The sequence below is a fragment of the Salvelinus alpinus genome, chromosome 10, assembly GCF_045679555.1.
Source record: "Salvelinus alpinus chromosome 10, SLU_Salpinus.1, whole genome shotgun sequence".
NCBI classification, from domain to species: domain Eukaryota; kingdom Metazoa; phylum Chordata; class Actinopteri; order Salmoniformes; family Salmonidae; genus Salvelinus; species Salvelinus alpinus.
The window spans coordinates 14,095,421-14,117,779 of NC_092095.1; the positions used below are offsets into that span (position 1 = coordinate 14,095,421).

General features: G+C 46.6%; 1 protein-coding gene across 2 annotated transcripts; it reads right to left on the minus strand.

Annotated features, from left to right (window-relative positions):
* Window positions 1-964: 964 nt before the first annotated feature.
* Window positions 965-20,699, minus strand: LOC139531521 (chondrolectin-like). Of its 2 annotated transcripts, none has more exons than XM_071328027.1 (8): window positions 20,249-20,699; window positions 6,937-7,112; window positions 6,565-6,758; window positions 5,957-6,114; window positions 5,137-5,187; window positions 4,920-5,021; window positions 4,711-4,807; window positions 965-2,082 (listed from the first exon to the last, which is right to left on the minus strand). In XM_071328027.1, the coding sequence occupies exons 1-8, from the start codon at window positions 20,346-20,348 to the stop codon at window positions 2,001-2,003; spliced, it is 960 nt and encodes a 319-aa protein (XP_071184128.1). In that variant the 5' UTR covers window positions 20,349-20,699; the 3' UTR covers window positions 965-2,000. The 2 variants fall into 2 exon arrangements, with proteins under 2 accessions (XP_071184128.1, XP_071184129.1); XM_071328028.1 differs by having other exon boundaries at window positions 4,935-5,021; window positions 20,249-20,698.
* Window positions 20,700-22,359: the final 1,660 nt, after the last annotated feature.

A 22,359-nucleotide genomic window follows, 5' to 3' on the forward strand; every position in this document is an offset into this window, starting at 1 on the left:
CTGAACCATGGGGGAACAGAGAGTTAAGCTAGTACTAAACTTGAACCATGGGGGAACAGAGAGTTAAGCTAGTACTAAACTTGAACCATGACAAGCAGATCAAATAACAAACTTCAATTTCCATGAAAGCCTTATTTCCCTATTCACCATCTCTTTCCCTGTTTTTAATCCTTTCATTCACTTTCCCTTATTTTTCTCTTTTCCACCCTCATCACTCTTTACCTCCTCTCCCTCCTCTCCCTCCTCTCTCCCCCCTCTCCATCCCCTCTCTTTCCCTGTGTGGGTCTAGTGCTGCTGTTCAGGAGTAAATCTGTGTGATGTATGAAGTGGTTCTGACCCTATTCCTGGTTACAGAGGATGGCTAAATTCCTTGTTTTATCAGGGTCCCCCCTCGCACCACACTTAATTACTGATACTTAATGACTTTCTTATGTTTGGGACAAATTAGTCTAACACACGCACGCTTGTGCACACGCCCTTTAGTGTACACACACAGTAGCATGTTCACACACACACACATACACACACACACACACACATTCACACATCGGTAACATAACTCCATGGCAACAGCAGCACAAGGAAAAGGCACCACTGTAGTGTTGATATCAGAGAGGTACAGGACTGCCAAATAATTCATTACCTACTTTAATTTTGTTTGCTATAACACATTAGCAGGAGGACAGGACAGGGGGGTGGAGAGTGGGAGAGGAGGAGGGGTGTAGAGGAGGAAAGGGGAGGAGGGGTGGAGAGGAGGACAGGATGGGGGAGGAGAGGGGGAGGAGGGGTGGAGAGGAGGAGAGGGGGGTGGAGAGGAGGATGGGGTGGAGAGGAGGATTGGGGGGTGGAGAGGAGGACAGGACAGGGGGGAGGAGGGGTGGAGAGGAGGACAGGACGGGGGGGGAGAGGGGAAGGAGGGGTGGAGAGGAAGAGAGGGGGGTGGAGAGGAGGATGGGGTGGAGAGGAGGACAGGACAGGGGGGAGGAGGGGTGGAGAGGAGGACAGGACGGGGGGGAGAGGGGAAGGAGGGGTGGAGAGGAGGACAAGAAGGGTGGAGAGGAGGACATGATGGGAGGTGGAGAGTGGGAGAGGGGAGGAGGGGTGTAGAGGAGGAAAGGGGAGGGGTGGAGAGGAGGACAGGATGGGTGGAGAGGAGGACAGGATGGGGGTGGAGAGGAGAATGGGGGGGTGGAGAGGAGGACAGGAGGGGTGAAGAGGAGAATGGGGGAGTGGAGAGGAGGACAGGAGGGGTGGAGAGGAGGACATGATGGGGGGTGGAGAGGGAGGATGGGGGGGTGGAGAGGAGGACAGGAAGGGTGGAGAGGAGGACATGATGGGGGGTGGAGAGGAGAATGGGGGGGTGGAGAGGAGGACAGGAGGGGTGAAGAGGAGAATGGGGGAGTGGAGAGGAGGACATGATGGGGGGTGGAGAGGAGAATGGGGGGGTGGAGAGGAGGACAGGAGGGGTGAAGAGGAGAATGGGGGAGTGGAGAGGAGGACATGATGGGGGGTGGAGAGGAGAATGGGGGGGTGGAGAGGAGGACAGGAGGGGTGAAGAGGAGAATGGGGGAGTGGAGAGGAGGACAGGAGGGGTGGAGAGGAGGAATGGGGTGGAGGAGAAAAGAGGGGAGGAGGGGTGGAGAGGAGGGTGGGGGGGGTGGAGAGGAGGACAGGACAGGAAGGGTGAAGCGGAGGACATGACGGGGGGTGGAGAGGAGAATGGGGGGGTGGAGAGGAGGACAGGAGGGGTGGAGAGGAGAATGGGATGGAGGGGAGGAGGAGAGGAGAGGAGGAGAGGTAAAAATAAATAAGGAGAATCTAAATAGAGTGGTGGAGACATGAACAAACTGGACAAAGGACATGTAGAAGACGAGAGCTGGTCATTGGTTGAGGTGAATGGTTAGAGGTATTTGGAACAGGGGACAGTATCAGAGGAGAGGCTTTATCATTCTGTTGGTTCTGTTCATTCTGACGATCTTGATTGTGATGTCACCTGCCCGTCATACTTCCATGCTGTCCGTCTTAGGGGTCTTGGATATCCAGAGTGTTGATTGGTTAATGCTGGTTTTGGTCCCCGGTTTGCTTTAGTAAATTAAAAACATTTATAAAAAGGTTAAGAGAAACAATAGCATGACAAACTAAACTAGAATAGCAGAACTACAGATAAGCGTAGGTGTGTGTGAATGCGTAGGAATGTGCGTATGTGAAACACAACATCTGTTGCTCACACAAACACTTCAGTACCAGCCATACCCAGTAATAAAACTCTCTCCTTGCCTCTCATAACGCTTCATTGCTCATATTGCCTCAGATCATGTTTTTCGTGTCGTAAACACACAAGTGTCACCAGTTGTAAAGGAGGGACTTGTAAGCGTTCGGGGCCAATCTAAATTACCCAGATGGCTTTGGGATTGTTCCAGAAAGAGTTTTACAGTGGCGGACGGGAGTCAGAGGCATGATTAACTGGTCTCTGTCAGGGGAGACCCCCCCCCTTGGAATTTTAAAACCACATCATTGAGACGGGACAGAGATACTAAACTGGAGACATAACTAGGTAGTAGCTGGTCATAGCAGAATGAAGAGAGTTGGGAGTGTGCTGTGGTGTGTGTCCATGCATCCCAATCTCCAGCACAATAAAGCTGTCCCCTATCATGCCAGGTAACTGGGGGGAAAAGTGGTAGACGGACTTATAAAAACCAGAAAGGTTAGCCTCATAAAAAGCGTGTGTGTGTGTGTGTGTGTGAATGAGTGTGTGTGTGGGTGGAGCTGTACTTTGGTTATTGTAGGGATACTATTGAGGGGTCCAGCTATCGACCCAGAAATCACAGACTGTATCTGTTACCAGGGTAACACACACACACACACACCACCTACACACACACACCACCTACACACACTCACAATAATAAGTAATTACAGTGGTTATGCTGAATGACTCTAACAAGGCGTCCCTGTGTTACCCAATTGATTATGACTGAGTAAGCACTGTTCTTCCCAAACACTTACAGCCCAGACCCATCCATCACAACATAGGGACGGGGGGTTGGACCCAACCATTAGATGATGAACGTGGGGGTTTGTCAAGGTTCAGAGATTGAGTTGATTGTCTGATTAATTTTGAGAATGTGCCAATTCAAGTTTTTTAAAAAGAAAGAGGGAGTGTACGATAGGAAGAGAGAGAGGACAGTGTGTGATAGGAAGAGAGAGAGAGAGAGAGAGAGAGAGAGAGAGGACAGTGTGTGATAGGAAGAGAGAGAGAGAGAGAGAGAGCACAGGTTGTGAGAGAGAGAGAGAGAGAGAGAGAGAGAGAGAGAGAGAGAGAGAGAGAGAGAGAGAGAGAGAGAGAGAGAGAGAGAGAGAGAGAGAGAGAGAGAGAGAGAGAGAGAGAGAGAGAGAGAGAGAGAGAGAGAGAGAGAGAGAGAGAGAGAGAGAGAGAGAGAGAGAGAGAGAGAGAGAGAGAGAGAGAGAGAGAGAGAGAGGGGACAGTGTGTGATAGGAAGAGAGAAAGGGAGAGAGTATACAGTGAGTGATAGGAAGAGAGAAAGGGAGAGAGTATACAGTGAGTGATAGGAAGAGAGAAAGAGAGAGAGGACAGTGAGTGATAGAAAGAGAAAGAGAGAGAGGGGACAGCGTGTGATAGGAAGAGAGAAAGGGAGAGAGTATACAGTGAGTGATAGGAAGAGAGAAAGAGAGAGAGGACAGTGAGTGATAGAAAGAGAAAGAGAGAGAGGACGGTGTGTGATAGGAAGAGAGAGAGCAAGAGAGTGAGAGAGGACAGTGTGTGAGTACTATGAGGACAGTGAATGATTGGTTATATTTATGGCTGGGATGGTCATGGAATGAGTACTATGAGGATAGTGAATGATTGGTTATATTTATGGCTGGGATGGTCATGGAATTTAAAATGGTAATTGGTGAACACATCCCTTATTTTTTGAGGGGTACGCACATCTCCTCCTGACTGCATGTGCTGCCATAGAAATGGAATGGATAGAACTGGCATGCCCGTTCAAGTCAATGATGGCATAACGGGTGGACTGGCGGCCATCGCAAGTTTATCCATACTGTAGCAAAGCAGGAAGTAAAACAAATGCTAAAATATGTGCTGTGATTGTTGATTCAACTCAACTGATATGATAAAAAATACATTCCACTGCATGAGCCACACCAGTGAACATCATTTGATCAATGAACATTCTACATTACCATGGAAATGCATTACAATACCAGGCAGCCATTGGGAGTGTACCCATGGGTTTACCAGTCAAATTGTCAGGGTTAGTGGTTCCAAGCCCATTCTATTCATTCTATTTCTGTGTGTGCTGCTGCTGCATTATGGGGGGTGTTACCTAGACAACCAAAGACTCCATGGCTTGTTTCATCAAGGATCAAGTTTTATCACGTTATTATTAAGAGTCCATGTTATGGCTGAAACGGCCTCAACCGCACAAATGCCTGGCCATCCCAACTTCAGTCATCTGTTTGTTCCCCAAAATATTTTTATGACGGTCTTGGTCCATAACCATTGGTTAAACGGTTTATATGGTAATTGTGCAAGCCTTGGCTGTATGAGAATCACAGAGTGGTAAAACAGTTGGATGTGTATCAGTAATGCAGTACTGATTTAACTGGGGGGACTTGGTGTGTTCAGCTGTGTCGTAACGTAGGGATTTGTTGTTTTTGTGGTTGCGGTGGTGTGCCGTGTCTCACCTCTTGCTGAACATCTGGAAACAGCAAGTCCCAGAAGCCACCAGGATGAGCAGCAGCAGAGGGATGGTGGGGATGATCACATAGACCAGAAACATCCCTGCAGAAGGAGGGCAGAGACGGCCCCTCAGACAGACAGGCTATTTCATCAATTTACCTGTCTCATCAAGACCTGTCTCACCCTCTGGAGTTCTGCCATACACCTGTCTCACCTCCACTTGTCTCACCTGGTCCGGCTATGACTACGTGTGGGGCGCCATCCTCCTCACTGGGACCAGCCTGTTTGACCTCTATTGTCTGTGCCACCGTCACATCTGGAACAGACAGACAGACACTAGATCAAACAGGGATATACTACAGCAAACCCAGTCAGATCTCCAGGAGAGGGGTTGCTGTTGCCGGGCTATGCCCCATTATGTGTTCCCTCACCTGGGTCACGAGCTCCAGGCCTGTCCCCCTGCTCCTTCACCAGATGGCTCTCTGGATCAAGATCAGAATCCGAGAAAAAAATGGATTTAACAAAACTGATATGCATTTCTGTTAGTGTAATGTTGTAGCAGGCTAAAGCACAACAACAGAAACAGCTCTTAGAGGCAGACATAAGGAACACTCCACAAGACTGTACCTGTGTGATGCTGTGTAGTCGTACCTGTGTGATGCTGTGTAGGTGTACCTGTGTGATGCTGTGTAGTCGTACCTGTGTGATGCTGTGTAGGCGTACCTGTGTGATGCTGTGTAGTCGTACCTGTGTGATGCTGTGTAGTCGTACCTGTGTGATGCTGTGTAGTCGTACCTGTGTGATGCTGTGTAGTCGTACCTGTGTGATGCTGTGTAGTCGCACCTGTGTGATGCTGTGTAGTCGCACCTGTGTGATGCTGTGTAGTCGCACCTGTGTGATGCTGTGTAGTCGTACCTGTGTGATGCTGTGTAGGCGTACCTGTGTGATGCTGTGTAGTCGTACCTGTGTGATGCTGTGTAGGCGTACCTGTGTGATGCTGTGTAGTCGTACCTGTGTGATGCTGTGTAGGCGTACCTGTGTGATGCTGTGTAGGCGTACCTGTGTGATGCCGTGTAGTCGTACCTGTGTGATGCTGTGTAGTCGTACCTGTGTGATGCCGTGTAATCGTACCTGTGTGATGCTGTGTAGTCGTACCTGTGTGATGCTGTGTAGTCGTACCTGTGTGATGCTGTGTAGTCGTACCTGTGTGATGCTGTGTAGGCGTACCTGTGTGATGCTGTGTAGTCGTACCTGGTTCGTACTTGCAGATGAAGTTGTGCTTCATGTTGCACCTGTCGTCGTTCCACTGGTACATGTAGGCCCCGCCCAGCCCGTGGAGAGCTGTGGGCTGGTGGTACATCACTACACACGCCTCCCCTCCGCACGACGGCTCGTCAAAATACCACTTCCTGACACACACACGTAAAGATCTTCACACACATGCCTACCGCCACATAAAGGTTTGTCAAAGTCTCAGTTGCTTTCACACACACACATGTTTTAATTTAACTAGGCCCATTCAGTTAACATTAAATTCTTATTTACAATGACGGCCTACCCAGGGCCAATTGTGCACCATCCTATGGGACCCCCAATCACGGCCAGATGTGATACAGCCTGGAATCGAACCAGGGACTGTAATGACGCCTCTTGCACTGAGAGGCAGTGCGTTGGACCGCTGAGCCACTCAGGAGCCCATGAAGTAGTATTTTCCTGACTGGGAATCGAACCCAGAACGCGGCGGTGAATCCTAACCACTAGACGCACGCACGCGCACACACACACACACACACACACACACACACACACACACACACACACACACACACACACACACACACACACACACACACACACACCTGAACTGTGACACACTCCCATCCGTCCAGCGGTAGAGGTCGGGACAGGAGGCGAAGTGATCTTGATCCTGTGTGTTCTCTCCATCTGTCCTTGTCAGCCCGATCCAGAAATCACCGTCTGCTATTCCTCCGTTACCGGTACCTGCTCCAGCCCCTGTTTCTGTTCCCACTCCTGTTGAGGAGGTCCGAAGCTCCTGTAACAAATTATATATATATATATTGTATGTATATTATACTGCAATTACATATAATAAATATATTACAATGTTCATGATTGAAGTACTTTGAGGTGGTGTTTTTGGTGTCATTTGTACTGTCAAACACACACACACACACACACACACACACACACACACACACACACACACTGACTTGTAGCAGGTGCTCTATGTGTCTCTGCTCGGCAGCATTCTCTATGCTCAGCAGGGACCCGCCGTCCATCTCACATGCCTGCCTGGCCTCCCAGAATGCAACGCGGCTGGTCATGTCCCGGAAGTAGGCCATCTTGTAGCATGGATGCTCCGCCCCTCCCTGACACACCGTCTGACCTGCGGCGAGAAGGAGATCATCTATCGATCTATCTATTGATTGTAAGTAGACGATTTTACATATGGATTGATAAATTATTCAATAGACAATTCTGTGAAATCTATCTGTGGCAGTTATATGCAAAAATCTCTCGTGGACAGACTACGTAACATAAATTGTAGTAATTTCCGTGAGATTTTTGGTTCTAGGTTGCCAAGATTAGCCAGCAAAATAACCAATGTCATCAAGCACTGGTTCCACAACCATTTCAAAATCCTCTTTCTCCCTCTATGGTTCCTGTGGCCCTGGCTGTGGGTTTGTTTACATCCATCTATCTGACAAACCATCCATCAACCAATCAGTGATCAGTAAATTCACCAGACTACTGTATCTACACCCCGATCAGCCCCTCCTCCAGTCAATACATCCATCAACCAGCCAACAAATCAACCAACCCACCTGTCAATCAAACATTTAACAAATCAATCAACCCAACTATCAACTCATCAATCAATCAATCAATCAGTTAATATCAGTGAATAGTATACATCAGGAGAATGACACCTCAGTGAATCTCTGTTCATCTTGTGAAGTGGTCACTGTTTTAATCGAATGCAAACATCTCCACTGTGCTTATCAGTCGTACACCACCCTAACACACAACCCATCGACCCCCACTCACGACTAATGACTCTTGACTTCCAGCCAAAACGATGTGGTCATCGCATTCCCATCCTCTCAGTCCGTAGAATTTACAGTCTGACTGACCCAGAGCGGTCAATAACCTGTGTCAATCAGGACGTGCCTCCAGCTGACAGGAAGTAGTATAGCAGGGCTGCCAATCAGCCTCGTTACGCCTCACAAACACACATCTACTGGATGTATTTAAACTCAGAACTGACACTTACAGGAAGCAGGAAGCACATAGAGTACTGTAGTTTTACTGACACACCCACAAACGTACAGTTATGAAAATAACTACTGTTCCCTGAAGGAGGGAACGAGGTATAACACTCTATGGGTAGTCAACGACCAATCATATACACGTGAAGAACACGCCCAACGTGCCAATGAATGCAGAACCTGCCCTCAGACGCCCCGCCCCGCCTTACTGGTTATAATACCGGGGCTCGCATTAATTTCCTCAGAAGATACCAAACTAGGAGGTCCACGGCAGCCCAAGCAGACACACGTCCACCGGCTCCAAAATGGGCTTATAGAAGCCACATCTTTCACTAATACTTACCTGAGAAGCCCGAACTGTCAGAGCCACATATAGTGAACCTGCTGCAACATGGTTAAACACACTGACACACAGCCACTGCAGCCCAAGTCCACAGACCCCACGGTTCCAAGAACAGTACTCACCTTGTGAACCTGAAATGTCAGAACTCGAAAAAAGAACCCGCAAGTCCGAAACAACAGAACACTAGTCGTGACTTGGTAAAGTGTAAACATGCATCAACCAGAGTCTATGAACCACAGCAGCCAGAGATTCAAACTCACAGGGAACCTGCAGTAACCTGTAAACGGTGTACTCACAGGGAACCTGTAGTAACCTGTAAACGGTGTACTCACAGGGAACCTGCAGTAACCTGTAAACGGTGTACTCACAGGGAACCTGCAGTAACCTGTAAACGGTGTACTCACATGGAACCTGTAGTAACCTGTAAACGGTGTACTCACAGGGAACCTGTAGTAACCTGTAAAAGGTGTACTCACAGGGAACCTGCAGTAACCTGTAAAAGGTGTACTCACAGGGAACCTGTAGTAACCTGTAAACGGTGTACTCACATGGAACCTGTAGTAACCTGTAAACGGCTTACTCACAGGGAACCTGTAGTAACCTGTAAACGGCTTACTCACAGGGAACCTGTAGTAACCTGTAAACGGTGTACTCACAGGGAACCTGCAGTAACCTGTAAACGGTGTACTCACAGGGAACCTGCAGTAACCTGTAAACGGTGTACTCGCATGCTGACATGGCAGCCCAAGGCTCAATCTCATAGGGGAACTGTTGTAACTCAAAACGCTGCCTAACATCGATCATGGCGTCCCAAGTCCATAGATCCTACCGGTTACAAAAAGGCTCACACAGAGACCCAAGGAGTCTGGAACTGCAAGTCCATAGATCCTACCGGTTAGAAAAAGGCTCACACAGAGACCCAAGGAGTCTGGAACTGCAAGTCCAAAACAACAGGGCATCGGCTGGGCATCAGCTGATCAGGAATATTTGTGCACCACCTCATCGAAAGAAACCACGGCAGCCCAAAGGCTCAATAAATGCGCCTAACCCGGATAAATGCACCTAACCCGGATAAATGCACCTAACCCGGATAAATGCGCCTAACCCGGATAAATGCGCCTTACCCGGATAAATGCGCCTAACCCGGATAAATGCGTAACCTGCACGCCGCCAGAAAGCCACTCATGGACCCGGTCTTAGGAACACTATGAGCCACACTGTGATTTCAGCCTTTCAGGGGACAAACCCACCGATTTCACATCAAACTCTCCTGGGTGCCTAGTGCAATAGATCCTGACGATACTGAACTCTCCGCAGGTCCCTGCCTAACAGGCGGCTAATCTTTATGCCAGCAGTATACCACTCTGCATCCCACTGCTGGCTTGCTTCTGAAGCTAGGCAGGGTTGGTCCTGGTCGGTCCCTGGATGGGAGACCAGATGCTGCTGGAAGTGGTGTTGGAGGGCCAATAGGAGGCACTCTTTCCTCTGGTCGAAAAAAAAATATCCCAATGTCCCAGGGCAGTGATTGGGGACTTTGCCCTGTGTAGGGTGCTGTCTTTCGGATGGGATGTTAAATGAGTGTCCTGCCTCTCTGTGGTCACCAATGGGGGGTGCGCCCCACAATTTGGGAACTACTACCCTAGGGCACGGTCGGAGGTTCAAATCCATCTGGGTAGCCTTTTTGAACGGACTCTTACCACCACCATCTTACTCAAGTAAGGAAGCACCGGCTACACAAAGCAGAGTAGAGAGAAGATAGCGACATAAAAACTGACTCCAAGACCCAAAACTCACAACATCTAGTACTCTCTCCCCACTAACAGACACCTTAGTCGGAGCCGGATCTCGTAGCCGTCGTGTGTTTGAAAAGTTTGTCAACTATCTGACACGTTTTCCTTCAGGCAAGCTGAAGAACGGTACTGAATTGAGGAAATGGATGCGAGCCCCTCTAATATAACCAGGAAGGCGGGGCTCCCGAGGGCGGGCTCTGCATTCATTGGCCAATTGGCCGTTTTTTTTCCTTCCAGTTTACTTCAGGTGAAAATGATTGGTCATTGACTCCCTATAGTATGTTATACCGTGTGACCGACTGAAAGGGAACACGCTTTCACAAGCTTTAGTTAGACACTTTTACAGACACGAACAAACAATCACACGCATGTATCTCAATCTCCAGCATAATAAAGCTGTCCTCTATCATGCCAGGTAAATGGGTGAAAAGTGGTGGATCTGGCCCAGATTTTAGGCGGACTCATACAAATCAGAAAGATCAGCCTCATAAGGAGAGAGAGAGTGTGTGTGTGTGTGTGTGTGTGTGTGTGTGTGTGTGTGTGTGTGTGTGTGTGTGTGTGTGTGTGTGTGTGTGTGTGTGTGTGTGTGTGTGTGTGTGTGTGTGTGTGTGTGTGTGTGTGTGTGTGTGTGTGTGTGTGTGTGTGTGTGTGTGTGTGCATCAGTGCATAATACCAGTGATTAATACACAGCCAGTTAAAGAGTCCTAATGATAACAGTAGCAGTGTGGCCAGGAGGTACTTTAAATGATTGGCTGCCTGGTCTAGATCTAATCTGCACTATCATCACTTAGGAACCCAGTAATGAACCGGGGTGTACAGACAACCAACACACCAGTCAGCATTTTCACCTCCTTTCTCTCTTTCTTCCTCTCTTTGTTGATTCACTCCCTCCAACATCCTGTCTCTCTCTCTCTCTCTCTCTCTCTCTCTCGCTCTCGCTCTCGCTCTCGCTCTCGCTCTCGCTCTCGCTCTCGCTCTCAAATCAAATGCTCATTTTAATTATCACATGCGTCGAATACAACCTTACCGTGAAATGCTTACTTACTTGCCCTTAACCAACAATGCATATTTTTAAGTTAAGTTAAGAAAATATTTACTAAATAAACTAAAGTTTAAAAAATAAAGAGAATGAAATAACGATAACGAGGCTATTAACAGTGGGTATTGGAACCGAGTCAATGTGCGAGAGTACAGGTTAGTCGGGGTAATTGAGATAACATGTACATGTAGATATGGGTAAAGTGACTATGCATAGGTAATAAACTGCAAAAAAAGGGGGTCAATGTAAATAGTCCGGGTAGCCATTTGATTAACTGTTCAGAAGTCTTATGGCTTGGGGGTAGAAGCTGTTAAGGAGCCTTTTGGTCATAGACTTGGCGCTCCGGTACCACTTGCCGTGTGGTAGCAGAGAGAACAGTCTATGACTTGGGTGACTGTAGTCTTTTGACCATTTTTAGGGCCTTCCTCTGACCCTGGATGGCAGGAAGCTTGGCCCCAGTGATGTACTGGGTCATACACTACCCTCTGTAGTGCCTTACGGTCAGATGCCGAGCAGTTGCCATACCAGATGAGAATGAGGGTGTGCTCGGTCCTCTTTTTCCTATAGTTCACAATCATCTCCTTTGTCTTGATCACGTTGAGGGAGAGGTTGTTGGCCTGGCACCACACGACCAGGTGTCTGACCTCCTCCCTATATGCTGTCTCATATTTGTTGGTGATCAGGCCTACCACCGTTGTGTCCTCAGCTAACATAATGATGGTGTTGGAGTCGTGCTTGGCCACGCAGTCGTAAGTGAACAGGGAGTACAGGAATGGACACCCCTGAGGGGCCCCCGTGTTGAGGATCAGCGCGGCAGATGTGTTGTTGCCTACCACCTGGGGACGGCCCGTCAGGAAGTCTAGGATCCAGTTGCAGAGGGAGGTGTTTACCCCCAGGGTCCTTAGCTTAGTGATGAGCTTTGAGGGCACTATGGTGCGGAACACTGAGCTGTAGTCAACAAACAGCACTCTCACGTAAGTGCTCCTTTTGTTCAGGTGGGACAATCCATTGAGGAGTGCAATAGAGATTGCGGCATCTGTGGATCTGTTGGGGCGGTTTGCGAATTGGAGTGGGTCTAACGTTTTTGGGATGATGGTGTTGATGTGATCAATGACAAGCCTTTCAAAGCACTTCATGGCTACAGACGTGATGGCTACGGGTCAGAAGTCAATTAGGCAGGTTACCTTTGCATTCTTGAGCACAGGGACTATGGTGGTCTTCTTGAAACATGTAGGTATTACAGACTCGGTCAGGGACAGGTTGAAAATGTCAGTGAAGACACTTGCCAGTTGGTCAGCACATGCTCTGAGTACACGTCCTGGTAATCTGACTGGCCCTGCGGCCTTGTGAATTTTGACCTGTTGAAAGTCTTACTTGCATCGGCAATGGAGAGTGTGATCACACAGTCGTCCGGAACAGCTGGTGCTCTCATGCATGCTTCAGTGTTGCTAGCCTCGAAGATCGCATAGAAGGAATTTAGCTCATCTGGAAGGCTCGTGTCACTGGGTAGCTTGCGGCTGGCCTTCCCTTTGTAGTCCGTAATAGTTTGCAAGCCCTGCCACATCCGACGAGCATCAAAGCTGGTGTAGTAGGATTCGATCTTAGTCCTATATTTACTCTTTGCCTGTTTGATGGTTCGTCGGAGGGCATAACAGGATTTCTACATGGATTAGTGTCCCTCTCCTTGAAAGTAGCAGCTCTACCCTTTAGCTCAGTGCGGATGTTGCCTGTAATCCATGGCTTCTGGTTGAGGTATGTACGTACGGTCACTGTGGGGATGACGTCATTGATGCACTTATTGATGAAAACAGTGACTGTGGTCTATCTCACTGAATCCCGGAACATATTCCAGTCTGTGCTAGCAAAACAGTGCGGTAGCTTAGAATCTGCGTCATACTTCCGTATTGAGCGAGTCACAGGTACTTCACAGGTACTTCCTGCTTTAGTTTTTGCTTGTAAGCAGGAATCAGGAGGATAGAATTATGGTCAGATTTGCCAAATGGAGGACGAGGGAGAGCTTTCTACGCGACTCTGTGTGTGGAGTAAAGGTGGTCCAGAGTTGTTTTCCTCTGGTTGCACAATTGACATGCTGGTAGAAATTAGGTCAAACGGATTTAAGTTTTCCTGCATTAAAGTCCCCGGCCACTAGGTTCGCCACCTCTGGGTGAGTATTTTCTTGTTTGCTTATGGCCTAACACAGCACATTGAGTGCGGTCTTAGTGCCAGCATCGGTATGTTGTGGTAAATAGACAGCTACAAAAAATATTGATGAAAACTCTCTTCGTAAATAGTGTGGTCTACAGCAGTGGTTCCCAAACTGTTTATAGTCCCGTACCCCTTCAAACATTCAACCTCTAGCTGCGTACCCCCTCTAGCACCAGGGTCAGTGCACTCTCAAATGTTGATTTTTGACATCATTGTAAGCCTGCCACACACACACACACACACACACACACACACACACACACACACACACACACACACACACACACACACACACACACACACACACACACACACACACACACACACACACACACTATACGATACATTTATTAAACATAAGAATGAGTGTGAGTTTGTCGCGATCCGGCTCGTGGGAAGTGACAAAGTGCTCTTATAGGACCACACAAATAATAATAATAATATAATGATAATCAATCATTTTGCTCTTTGCTTAGCCATCTTACGTACAACACCTTATTTGTTCATCAAAAATTGTGAATAACTCACCACAGGTTAATGAGAAGGGTGTGCTTGAAAGGATGCACATAACTCTGCAATGTTGGGTTGTATTGGAGAGTCTCAGTCTTTTTCCACACACAGTCTATGCCTGTATTAGTTTTCATGCTAGTGAGGGCCGAGAATCCATTCTCACATAGGTACGTGGTTGCAAAGGGTATCAGTGTCTTAACAGTGCGATTGCCAAGGCAGGATACACTGGGCACAGCCCAATCCAGAAATCTGGCAGTGGCTTCTGATTAAATTCAATTTTCACAGAACTGCTTGTTACAATTTCAATGAGGCTCACTCGTTCAGATATCGGTAAGTGGACTGGAGGCAGGGCATGAAAGGGATAATGAATCCACTTTGTGTCATCCATTTCGGGAAAGTACCTGCGTAATTGCGTATTAAACTCACTCAGGTGCTTCGCTACATCACATTTGACATTGTCTGTAAGGTTGAGTTCATTTGCACACAAAAAATCATACAAAATGATGGGAAGACCTGTGTGTTGTCCTTGTTAATGCAGACAGAGAAGAGCTCCTTAATCATAGCCTCAATTTTGTCTCGCACATTGAATATAGAGAGTCCCTGTAATCCTAGATTCAGATCATTCAGGTGAGAAAAAACATCAGCCAGATCGGCCAATCATGTGAGAAACCTGTCATCATGCAGGCGGTCAGACAAGTGAAAATGACGGTCAGTAATGAAAACTTTAAGCTTGTCTCTCAAAAAAAATAACGTGTCAATACTTTGCCCCTTGATAACCATATCATTGCATTATGCAGAAAATACACGAGAGTTCAGGGGCCTTGCTTGCACGCGCATTACCCCTCCACTATGTCTCCCTGTCATGGCTTTTGCGCCATCAGTACAGATACCAGCACATCTTGGACTGTTATATATATATTTTTTAATGTGAATCACATTTTTGTGTGGCGTACCCCCCAGTACCCAGTTTAGGAATACCTGGTCTACCGCATATTATATGGTACTGGTGAGTCCAATGAGCGCTGCTGCGCGTAATATGGTGACAGGTGTGTGTAAAGACGGGTAGCCTAGTGCCTTCGAGCACCAGGGAGGGGGAGCAGGAGCAGGCGTGATGGTACCCCCGCTCTAGGGGCGCCTCCCGGCGTCCCACCCGGGCGAGCCGGATGGGCCGGCCCGAGGCGTGACAGCCTGACGACCCCGCGACGACCCCGCTGCGGCGTAGAAGCCCCATGGGCCAGCTGAAGCATGAAGTGGGATGGGAACCTGCCGAGCCAACCGAGGCAAGGAAACCATGTGAAGGAGTCCAGGTGAGTCCAATGAGCGCTGCTGTGCGTAATATGGTGACAGGTGCGTGTAAAGACGGGTAGCCTGGCGCCTTCGAGCGCCCGGGAGGGGGAGTGGGAGCAGTTGTGACACGAGCCAAACCTCGAGACTTCTTTGACATTAGATTTCACGCACCAGCTGTTATTAACAAATAGACGCAGACCACCATCCCTTGTCTTACCGGAGGTAGCTGTTCTGTATTGCCGATGCACAGAAAACCCAGCCAATATATTATCCATGTCGTCATTCAGCCACGACTCTGTGAAAGTATTGAATGTCCCGTTGGGATAATCTCAAACAGAGATCATCCAGTTTATTCTCCAATGATTGCACGTTGACCAATAGCACGGGTGGTAGAGGCGGGTTACCCACTCGCCAACGAATTCTCACAAGGCACCCGGATCTGCGGCCCCTGTGTCTCCTCGTCTCCTCTTCATGTGAATGACGTGATTTGAGCCTGGTTCAGGAGCAACAGTTTATCCGTCGCTTCAGACTCATTAAATAACAAATCTTGGTCCAGTCGAGGTGAGTAATCGCTGTGATGATATCCAGAAGTTATTTTCGGTCATAAGAGACAGTGGGAGAAACATTATGTACAAAATAAGTTACAAACAACGTGAACCCCCCCTCCCCCCAACAAAATAGCACAATTGGTTAGGAGCCCGTAAAACAGCAGCCATTCCCTCTGGCGCCATTCTTCTTCCTGTTCGGATATCTCAAAATTCTTCATCATCTTTTCTTTCTGCCTTTCTTCTTCTCTCCCCCCCTCTCTCTTTTGCGCTCCTTCATTCATTCCTTCTCTCTATCCTGCCTCTGCTGCTCTGATTCCTCAAATCCCACTTTTTATCTATTCTTCTCTTTTTTTCCCTCAAACGCTCTCTCTCTCTCTTTCTCTCTCTCTTTCTTTTCTCTAGATGCCTCATTTGCTCTTCCTTCCCCCTTATTCACTTCTTCCTTAGTTTCTCTCCTTCATTACTTCTCCTCACCACCCCTTTTCATCCTCTGAGAATATCAATCCTGATTGTCTGTCTGTCTCTCTCACTGATTATCAGTCTGTCTCTCTCACTGATTATCTGTCTGTCTCTCTCACTGATTATCTGTCTGTCTCTCTCACTGATTGTCTGTCTGTCTCTCTCACTGATTATCTGTCTTTCTATCTCACTGATTATCTGTCTGTCTGTCTCACTGATTATCTGTCTGTCTCTCTCACTGATTGTCTGTCTGTCTCTCTCACTGATTATCTGTCTGTCTCTCTCACTGATTCTCTGTCTGTCTCTCTCACTGATTGTCTGTCTGTCTCTCTCACTGATTATCTGTCTGTCTCTCTCACTGATTATCTGTCTGTCTCTCTCACTGATTCTCTGTCTCTCTCTCACTGATTATCAGTCTGTCTCTCTCACTGATTATCTGTCTGTCTCTCTCACTGATTATCTGTCTGTCTCTCTCACTGATTATCTGTCTGTCTGTCTCACTGATTCTCTGTCTGTCTCTCTCACTGATTATCAGTCTGTCTCTCGCACTGATTCTCTATCTGTCTCTCTCACTGATAATCTGTCTGTCTCTCTCACTGATTGTCTGTCTGTCTCTCTCACTGATTATCTGTCTGTCTCTCTCACTGATTCTCTGTCTGTCTCTCTCACTGATTGTCTGTCTGTTTCTCTCACTGATTATCTGTCTGTCTCTCTCACTGATTATCTGTCTGTCTCTCTCACTGATTCTCTGTCTCTCTCTCACTGATTATCAGTCTGTCTCTCTCACTGATTATCTGTCTGTCTCTCTCACTGATTATCTGTCTGTCTCTCTCACTGATTATCTGTCTGTCTGTCTCACTGATTCTCTGTCTGTCTCTCTCACTGATTATCAGTCTGTCTCTCGCACTGATTCTCTATCTGTCTCTCTCACTGATAATCTGTCTGTCTCTCTCACTGATTATCTGTCTGTCTCTCTCACTGATTATCTGTCTGTCTGTCTCTCTCCCTGATTCTCTGCAGGGTCGGCGCCAGAACGATTCAGTTGGACGGGCATTTGATTTCCTTAAGGGGGCCCATTTTTTCATGGGACCTGCTATGTGTGCAAGCGCTTGGGTTTTAGAGTGAAGACGCCAACTTTCCTTTCATTCCAGTGGTGTGGTGCTATGTTTTTATAAAGTGAGGGAGCGCAATTTAGGATGTTTAATTAGGCGATAATCTCTCAATAAATGTGGCCTATTGAATATCATTGTAGAATAGGCCTATGCATAAAATGAATACTCCAATTGCACTGTACCACGTGAAGATGTTCTGTTTTTATTACCCTCAAACACCAACATAGGCATGCCTACTCTCAATGATAATTCACCATTTACCCGTGATAACTGCCTGTGCATACCAACCACTTGATCTCAATCAGTTTCATGGGAATATGCATTTAGATTTTCTTTAATGACTGTTTTGTGAGAGAATTAGAGCAGATGGTGTTAAACTAATAGCCTTTCTTGTATATATATTTTTTTCCAATCACAGCATATATCCTGCTTCGTGGCACACTGCGTTTTGGCCGCATGGGGAATTGTTCTTGACTATTCGGCGTACTCAATCTTGGAACATCAGTCCCCCTGTCTCACTAATCCTCTCTGTCTGTCTCTCTCACTGATTCTCTGTCTGTCTCTCTCAGTATTTTTTCCCCCTCTGTGTCACGTGCAGTTTATTCAGTCTAAATCACACAGAATGGAAATGTTGCATGTAGGTTAAAGTGGGGCATATCTCTTCGCCATTCCAGACTGACGTTAGTAGGACTTTGAGAGATAGGTGTTAGCAAGACTACATATCTCACCCTAATGAAATATAATATCACACTCTCTCTCTCCCTCTGTAACAGATTTGAAAACAAACATGTTAAGTCTGCAGCCTGCCCTATGACACTGACAGCATTGACACATGTAGAACAGCAGTCTGCTGTAAGTTATGTACTGTATTTAAAAAATGTAGAGGCCCAGAGGGAAGGAACAATAAATAGACTTTACACTCAATCTTTACAACCCCAATAACCACCAGGCAGTAAAACCTATAATCACATTTCCCTGATAAACAAACTCTAACAGGTCCACACACATTCATAACAAGCACGAAGGCAAGCACATGCACACACAACTCACAATCTGTGACAGTACACTTACAAAAAAAAAAGGTGCGAGTTGTAACCAAATAATTTTATTGAGAGCGATGCCATAGTGGAACCATTTTAGGGTCTCTGAACATCTATACACGGGATAGTTCTTTAAAGAGCCATACAAAAAAAGCCCCCCAGGACTGGAATTTAATAGCTCTGCTGTAGGGTTTTAAGCCTTATTTGCATATTTCCCAGCGTGCCTTTCAAGTGAATATTAGCGTTACCAGTACCACCCATGACTGGTTTGATAGTGACAGAGACATAGTTGTTACATTCATTCTTTTCCAGTCCTGTGGCCTTCACCAAATGAGATCCTAAGTGAATATGTTGTCATTACAATGAACTTCTTTACGACAAGACATACTTCAAAGGCCTTTTTTTTTGAGGGCCTAGTTGTACCCTAATACAGTGGCCTGAAACTCATAGTTTACAGGCAGACCCCCAATGTCTTGTCTGGAGCTTGAAGTCACAAGCTCTGCTGATTGGGTACTGCGTATCAACCTAGCGGTGCCAAAGGTCCTGGTCTGCACCAGAAAGCCTATGTAAATTACAATAGCCAGAACAGCCCCCCTCAAAAAAAATTTTAACGGCCATTTTGCGCTCTAGAATGTGTTTCTTATGATCAAGTTCGATCCCCACCAGTGAACTATTTTAAAGTTCGCTACAAATCCCGATATTGAATTAAATTGTGATTCATTCTGACTACTATATTTGTCGTCACACAGGACCACGTACAGTACTGACACAGACCAATCACAGGCTGGCAAGCTGTGACACTTTCACCCTGACCCTTAGCGATGTTTAGGTGCCATTCAGCCCCATTCAGCACTATGGCGCGCTTCAAATGCACCATCAGGAGTTTTGCATCGGAATATGTGGATGACATCTCTGTCTACTGATTGTAATTCCTATGTTTACAGGTCACATCAGGCCTGCAAGACACATTATAATTCCAATTGAAATCCAGCCAGAGTGGGGATATCCACATTTTAATTCACACGCAATCTACATTCAAAATGAATGCCAGGGTAGGAAGATTAAGGTATGAGACACAGGGAGAAAAAGGTGTAGATTCACGCGCAGACCGCGGCCAGATGTCTATTAAGCCTACACAGAAGGCAGGAATCGTGTTCGCAGGCAATGGTCAAGCACAGGTAGGCAGTCAAAGCAAACAATACCTCACAACCATACAAACAGAAAGAACTGAACTAAATAGGGAACTGATGAGACCAGGTGAGAAACAAACACAGGTGAAATCAATGAACAATAATGAAAGACAGGGCTACGTTCCAGAACAAAGAAACAGAACAGGGCTACGTTCCAGAACACAAAGAAACAGAACAGGGCTACGTTCCAGAACACAAAGAAACAGAACAGGGCTACGTTCCAGAACACAAGGTTGACTAAGAAAAGAAAAGCGGAACCTTACACCTTAAACATCTAAACTGGAACAACCATTTTAGTAAAGGGTGCAACAAATCCAAGTAGATTGCAAATCTGCATCAATAACAGTTTACATGTAATTACATTTTTTTACAGGAATAATGCAATGATTGGAAAACATGATTCCATATGGAGAAATTGTTATACTGGCTCAGATAGTCTAACCTATTGTGTGACCAATTTTAATTCCTAAATTCACTAATTTCCATCTAAATATGATGATGATGATGAGGATGATAAGCTATAGACAGACCTATAACTTTAGCATAGTCACAAGTGGTTAAATTTCACTGGTAGTTTACGGTTGAGATTATTGTTGTGAATGATCAATACATTTTTCTCTGATCATTTTTATTTTGAGGATATCAGAAATCTGAATATTCAGATCTTATTGTCTTATAATACTTATTTTGTTTTTGTACGAACTTGATAAAAGTTATCATCACAACTTACCACTGACAATTCGTGCGCTATGGCCGCAGGAGGCCATGACCATCACTCCCCATAGAACTGTCATGATATTCTGCTCTGCGCGCGTCATCGAGGATTCCATACTTGATAGAGAAAAAGACAGGGGTTTGAAATCAAACTGTTCTTGTAAAACAAGATGCTTCTTCCCTCACATCAGAGTTCCCCGTTCTACTGGCTCTACTGGCAGTTTGTTGACTGCGACTCTGCTCTCAATCTCCGGTTTCTGCTGTTGTCATGGTTTCCCCCGATATTTCGGGATTTCAGTGAGCAATATGCTGTGATCAGGATTTGGACCTGCTTCCTTGCGCGCTCGAGAACAGAAATAATGTTCGAAGAACGGGGGCTCGCGCATTCAGCCCACCAGAGAGATTGAAGGAGTGAAAGTGAGACCCACACCAGCGCCTATTGATCCCCTCCCTTTCTTTCTCCTCTCTGGACTGGTGGGGTCCCTCTGCAGCTGATCGACCAGGCGGGGCCACAGCTGTCACCTCGCACCCCCACCGACAATTTCGCCTCGACACACGTGCTCCCCAAGATACATAATGCTTGAAGACAAACTATGGCATGTTTGGATCATAATAGCAGGAATGCTTCAAGCAAATGCGCCATGGGATAAACTAATATTAGGCTACAATTTGTCACCAAAATATAGGCAACATTTGAGAGAGAGAGAGAGAGAGAGAGAGAGAGAGAGAGAGAGAGAGAGAGAGAGAGAGAGAGAGAGAGAGAGAGAGAGAGAGAGAGAGAGAGAGAGAGAGAGAGAGAGAGAGAGAGAGAGCCCTGTTGCCACAAGAAAAGGGCAACCAGCGAAGAACAAACACCTTTGTTATTACAACCCATGTTTATTTATTTTCCATTTTGTACCTTATCTATTTGCACATCGTTACAACACTGTATGTAGACATAATATGACATTGCTTAAGTACATTATTGCTTAAGTATATTATCTGTCTTGGCCTTGGGTCACCTCAGCAGTATCCTCCTGGGACTTCTACCCATGCTCCCCTCCTTTACCAGACAATTAACCTGTCAGATGAACTGTCAAAGCCCATCAAGATGGATGGAAGCTATCAACACTATCTCTCACCAGCCCCTTGAGGCATAGGCGTTTTACTGTTATTTCTACCTTAGTGGAGGTTTCAAAAACATGGAACATTTTCATCTCTGGGTGGACAATAACATAATTTTACTTCAGGTACATCTATTCACACACTCCCTTGAGCGCAGGCCTGAGACGTGAGGTAAATATCTCTAGACGCTTTTCAGATTGTTCTTCCACATTTTCACACAGCTTTGATAGCCAATTACATTGTCTGACAGACAGGTCCTCTCTTTCAGTGTTGTATTGATCTGGTCGCTATAACGATGTGGAGCCAGGCTGTTCTGGCTCGCTGCTGTTAAACACGCTGTAATATGTATCGACACAAAATATGGTATTACTTAATTCACTGTGAGCTATTGAACAGCCATACCTCTTCCTCCTCTCCTCCCTATATTCCTCCCTCCCTCCCTCCCCCTCCTCGGGAAATGGGTAAATGCATTTTAGGTTTTCTGGGTAGTTGGGAAGTGTTCGATAACAACACTAAGATATTCTCTGACACATTATCGATAAAGAGGCCTGAGCATTTTACTACTGCTGCTGTCATCATGTTCATCATCATCATCATCAGAGCCTAGATGAAACAATACCTGGCAGGGGGAGGAAAAGAAAATAGACATAGAAAGAAAGAAAGAGGATTTGTGTGAGAGAGAGAGAGAGAGAGAGAGAGAGCGGTACAGAGAGAGAATAGGACAGAAAAAAAGAGAGGGGGTTGGGGGGTGGACAAAATAAAGGAAATGTGTGGTAATCATAAAAGAGGATGGCGCTGAGTTTGAGTGCCATCGGGCAGAGGAAAGGGCCAGCTTGCAGAAAAGGGAGTTGGCTGGCAATATCTGGGACAGCTGAATCAGGTCCTGCTGAGGCGGCAGTCTGAATGGACCTGGTCTACGGGCAGGGGACAAACCCAGAACATCATCCTCATTAATATCCTCACTCTCCTCCCACTCTTCATCACCGCCCCCTTCTCCAGAGATGCCTTTTATCTTGGTTGCTT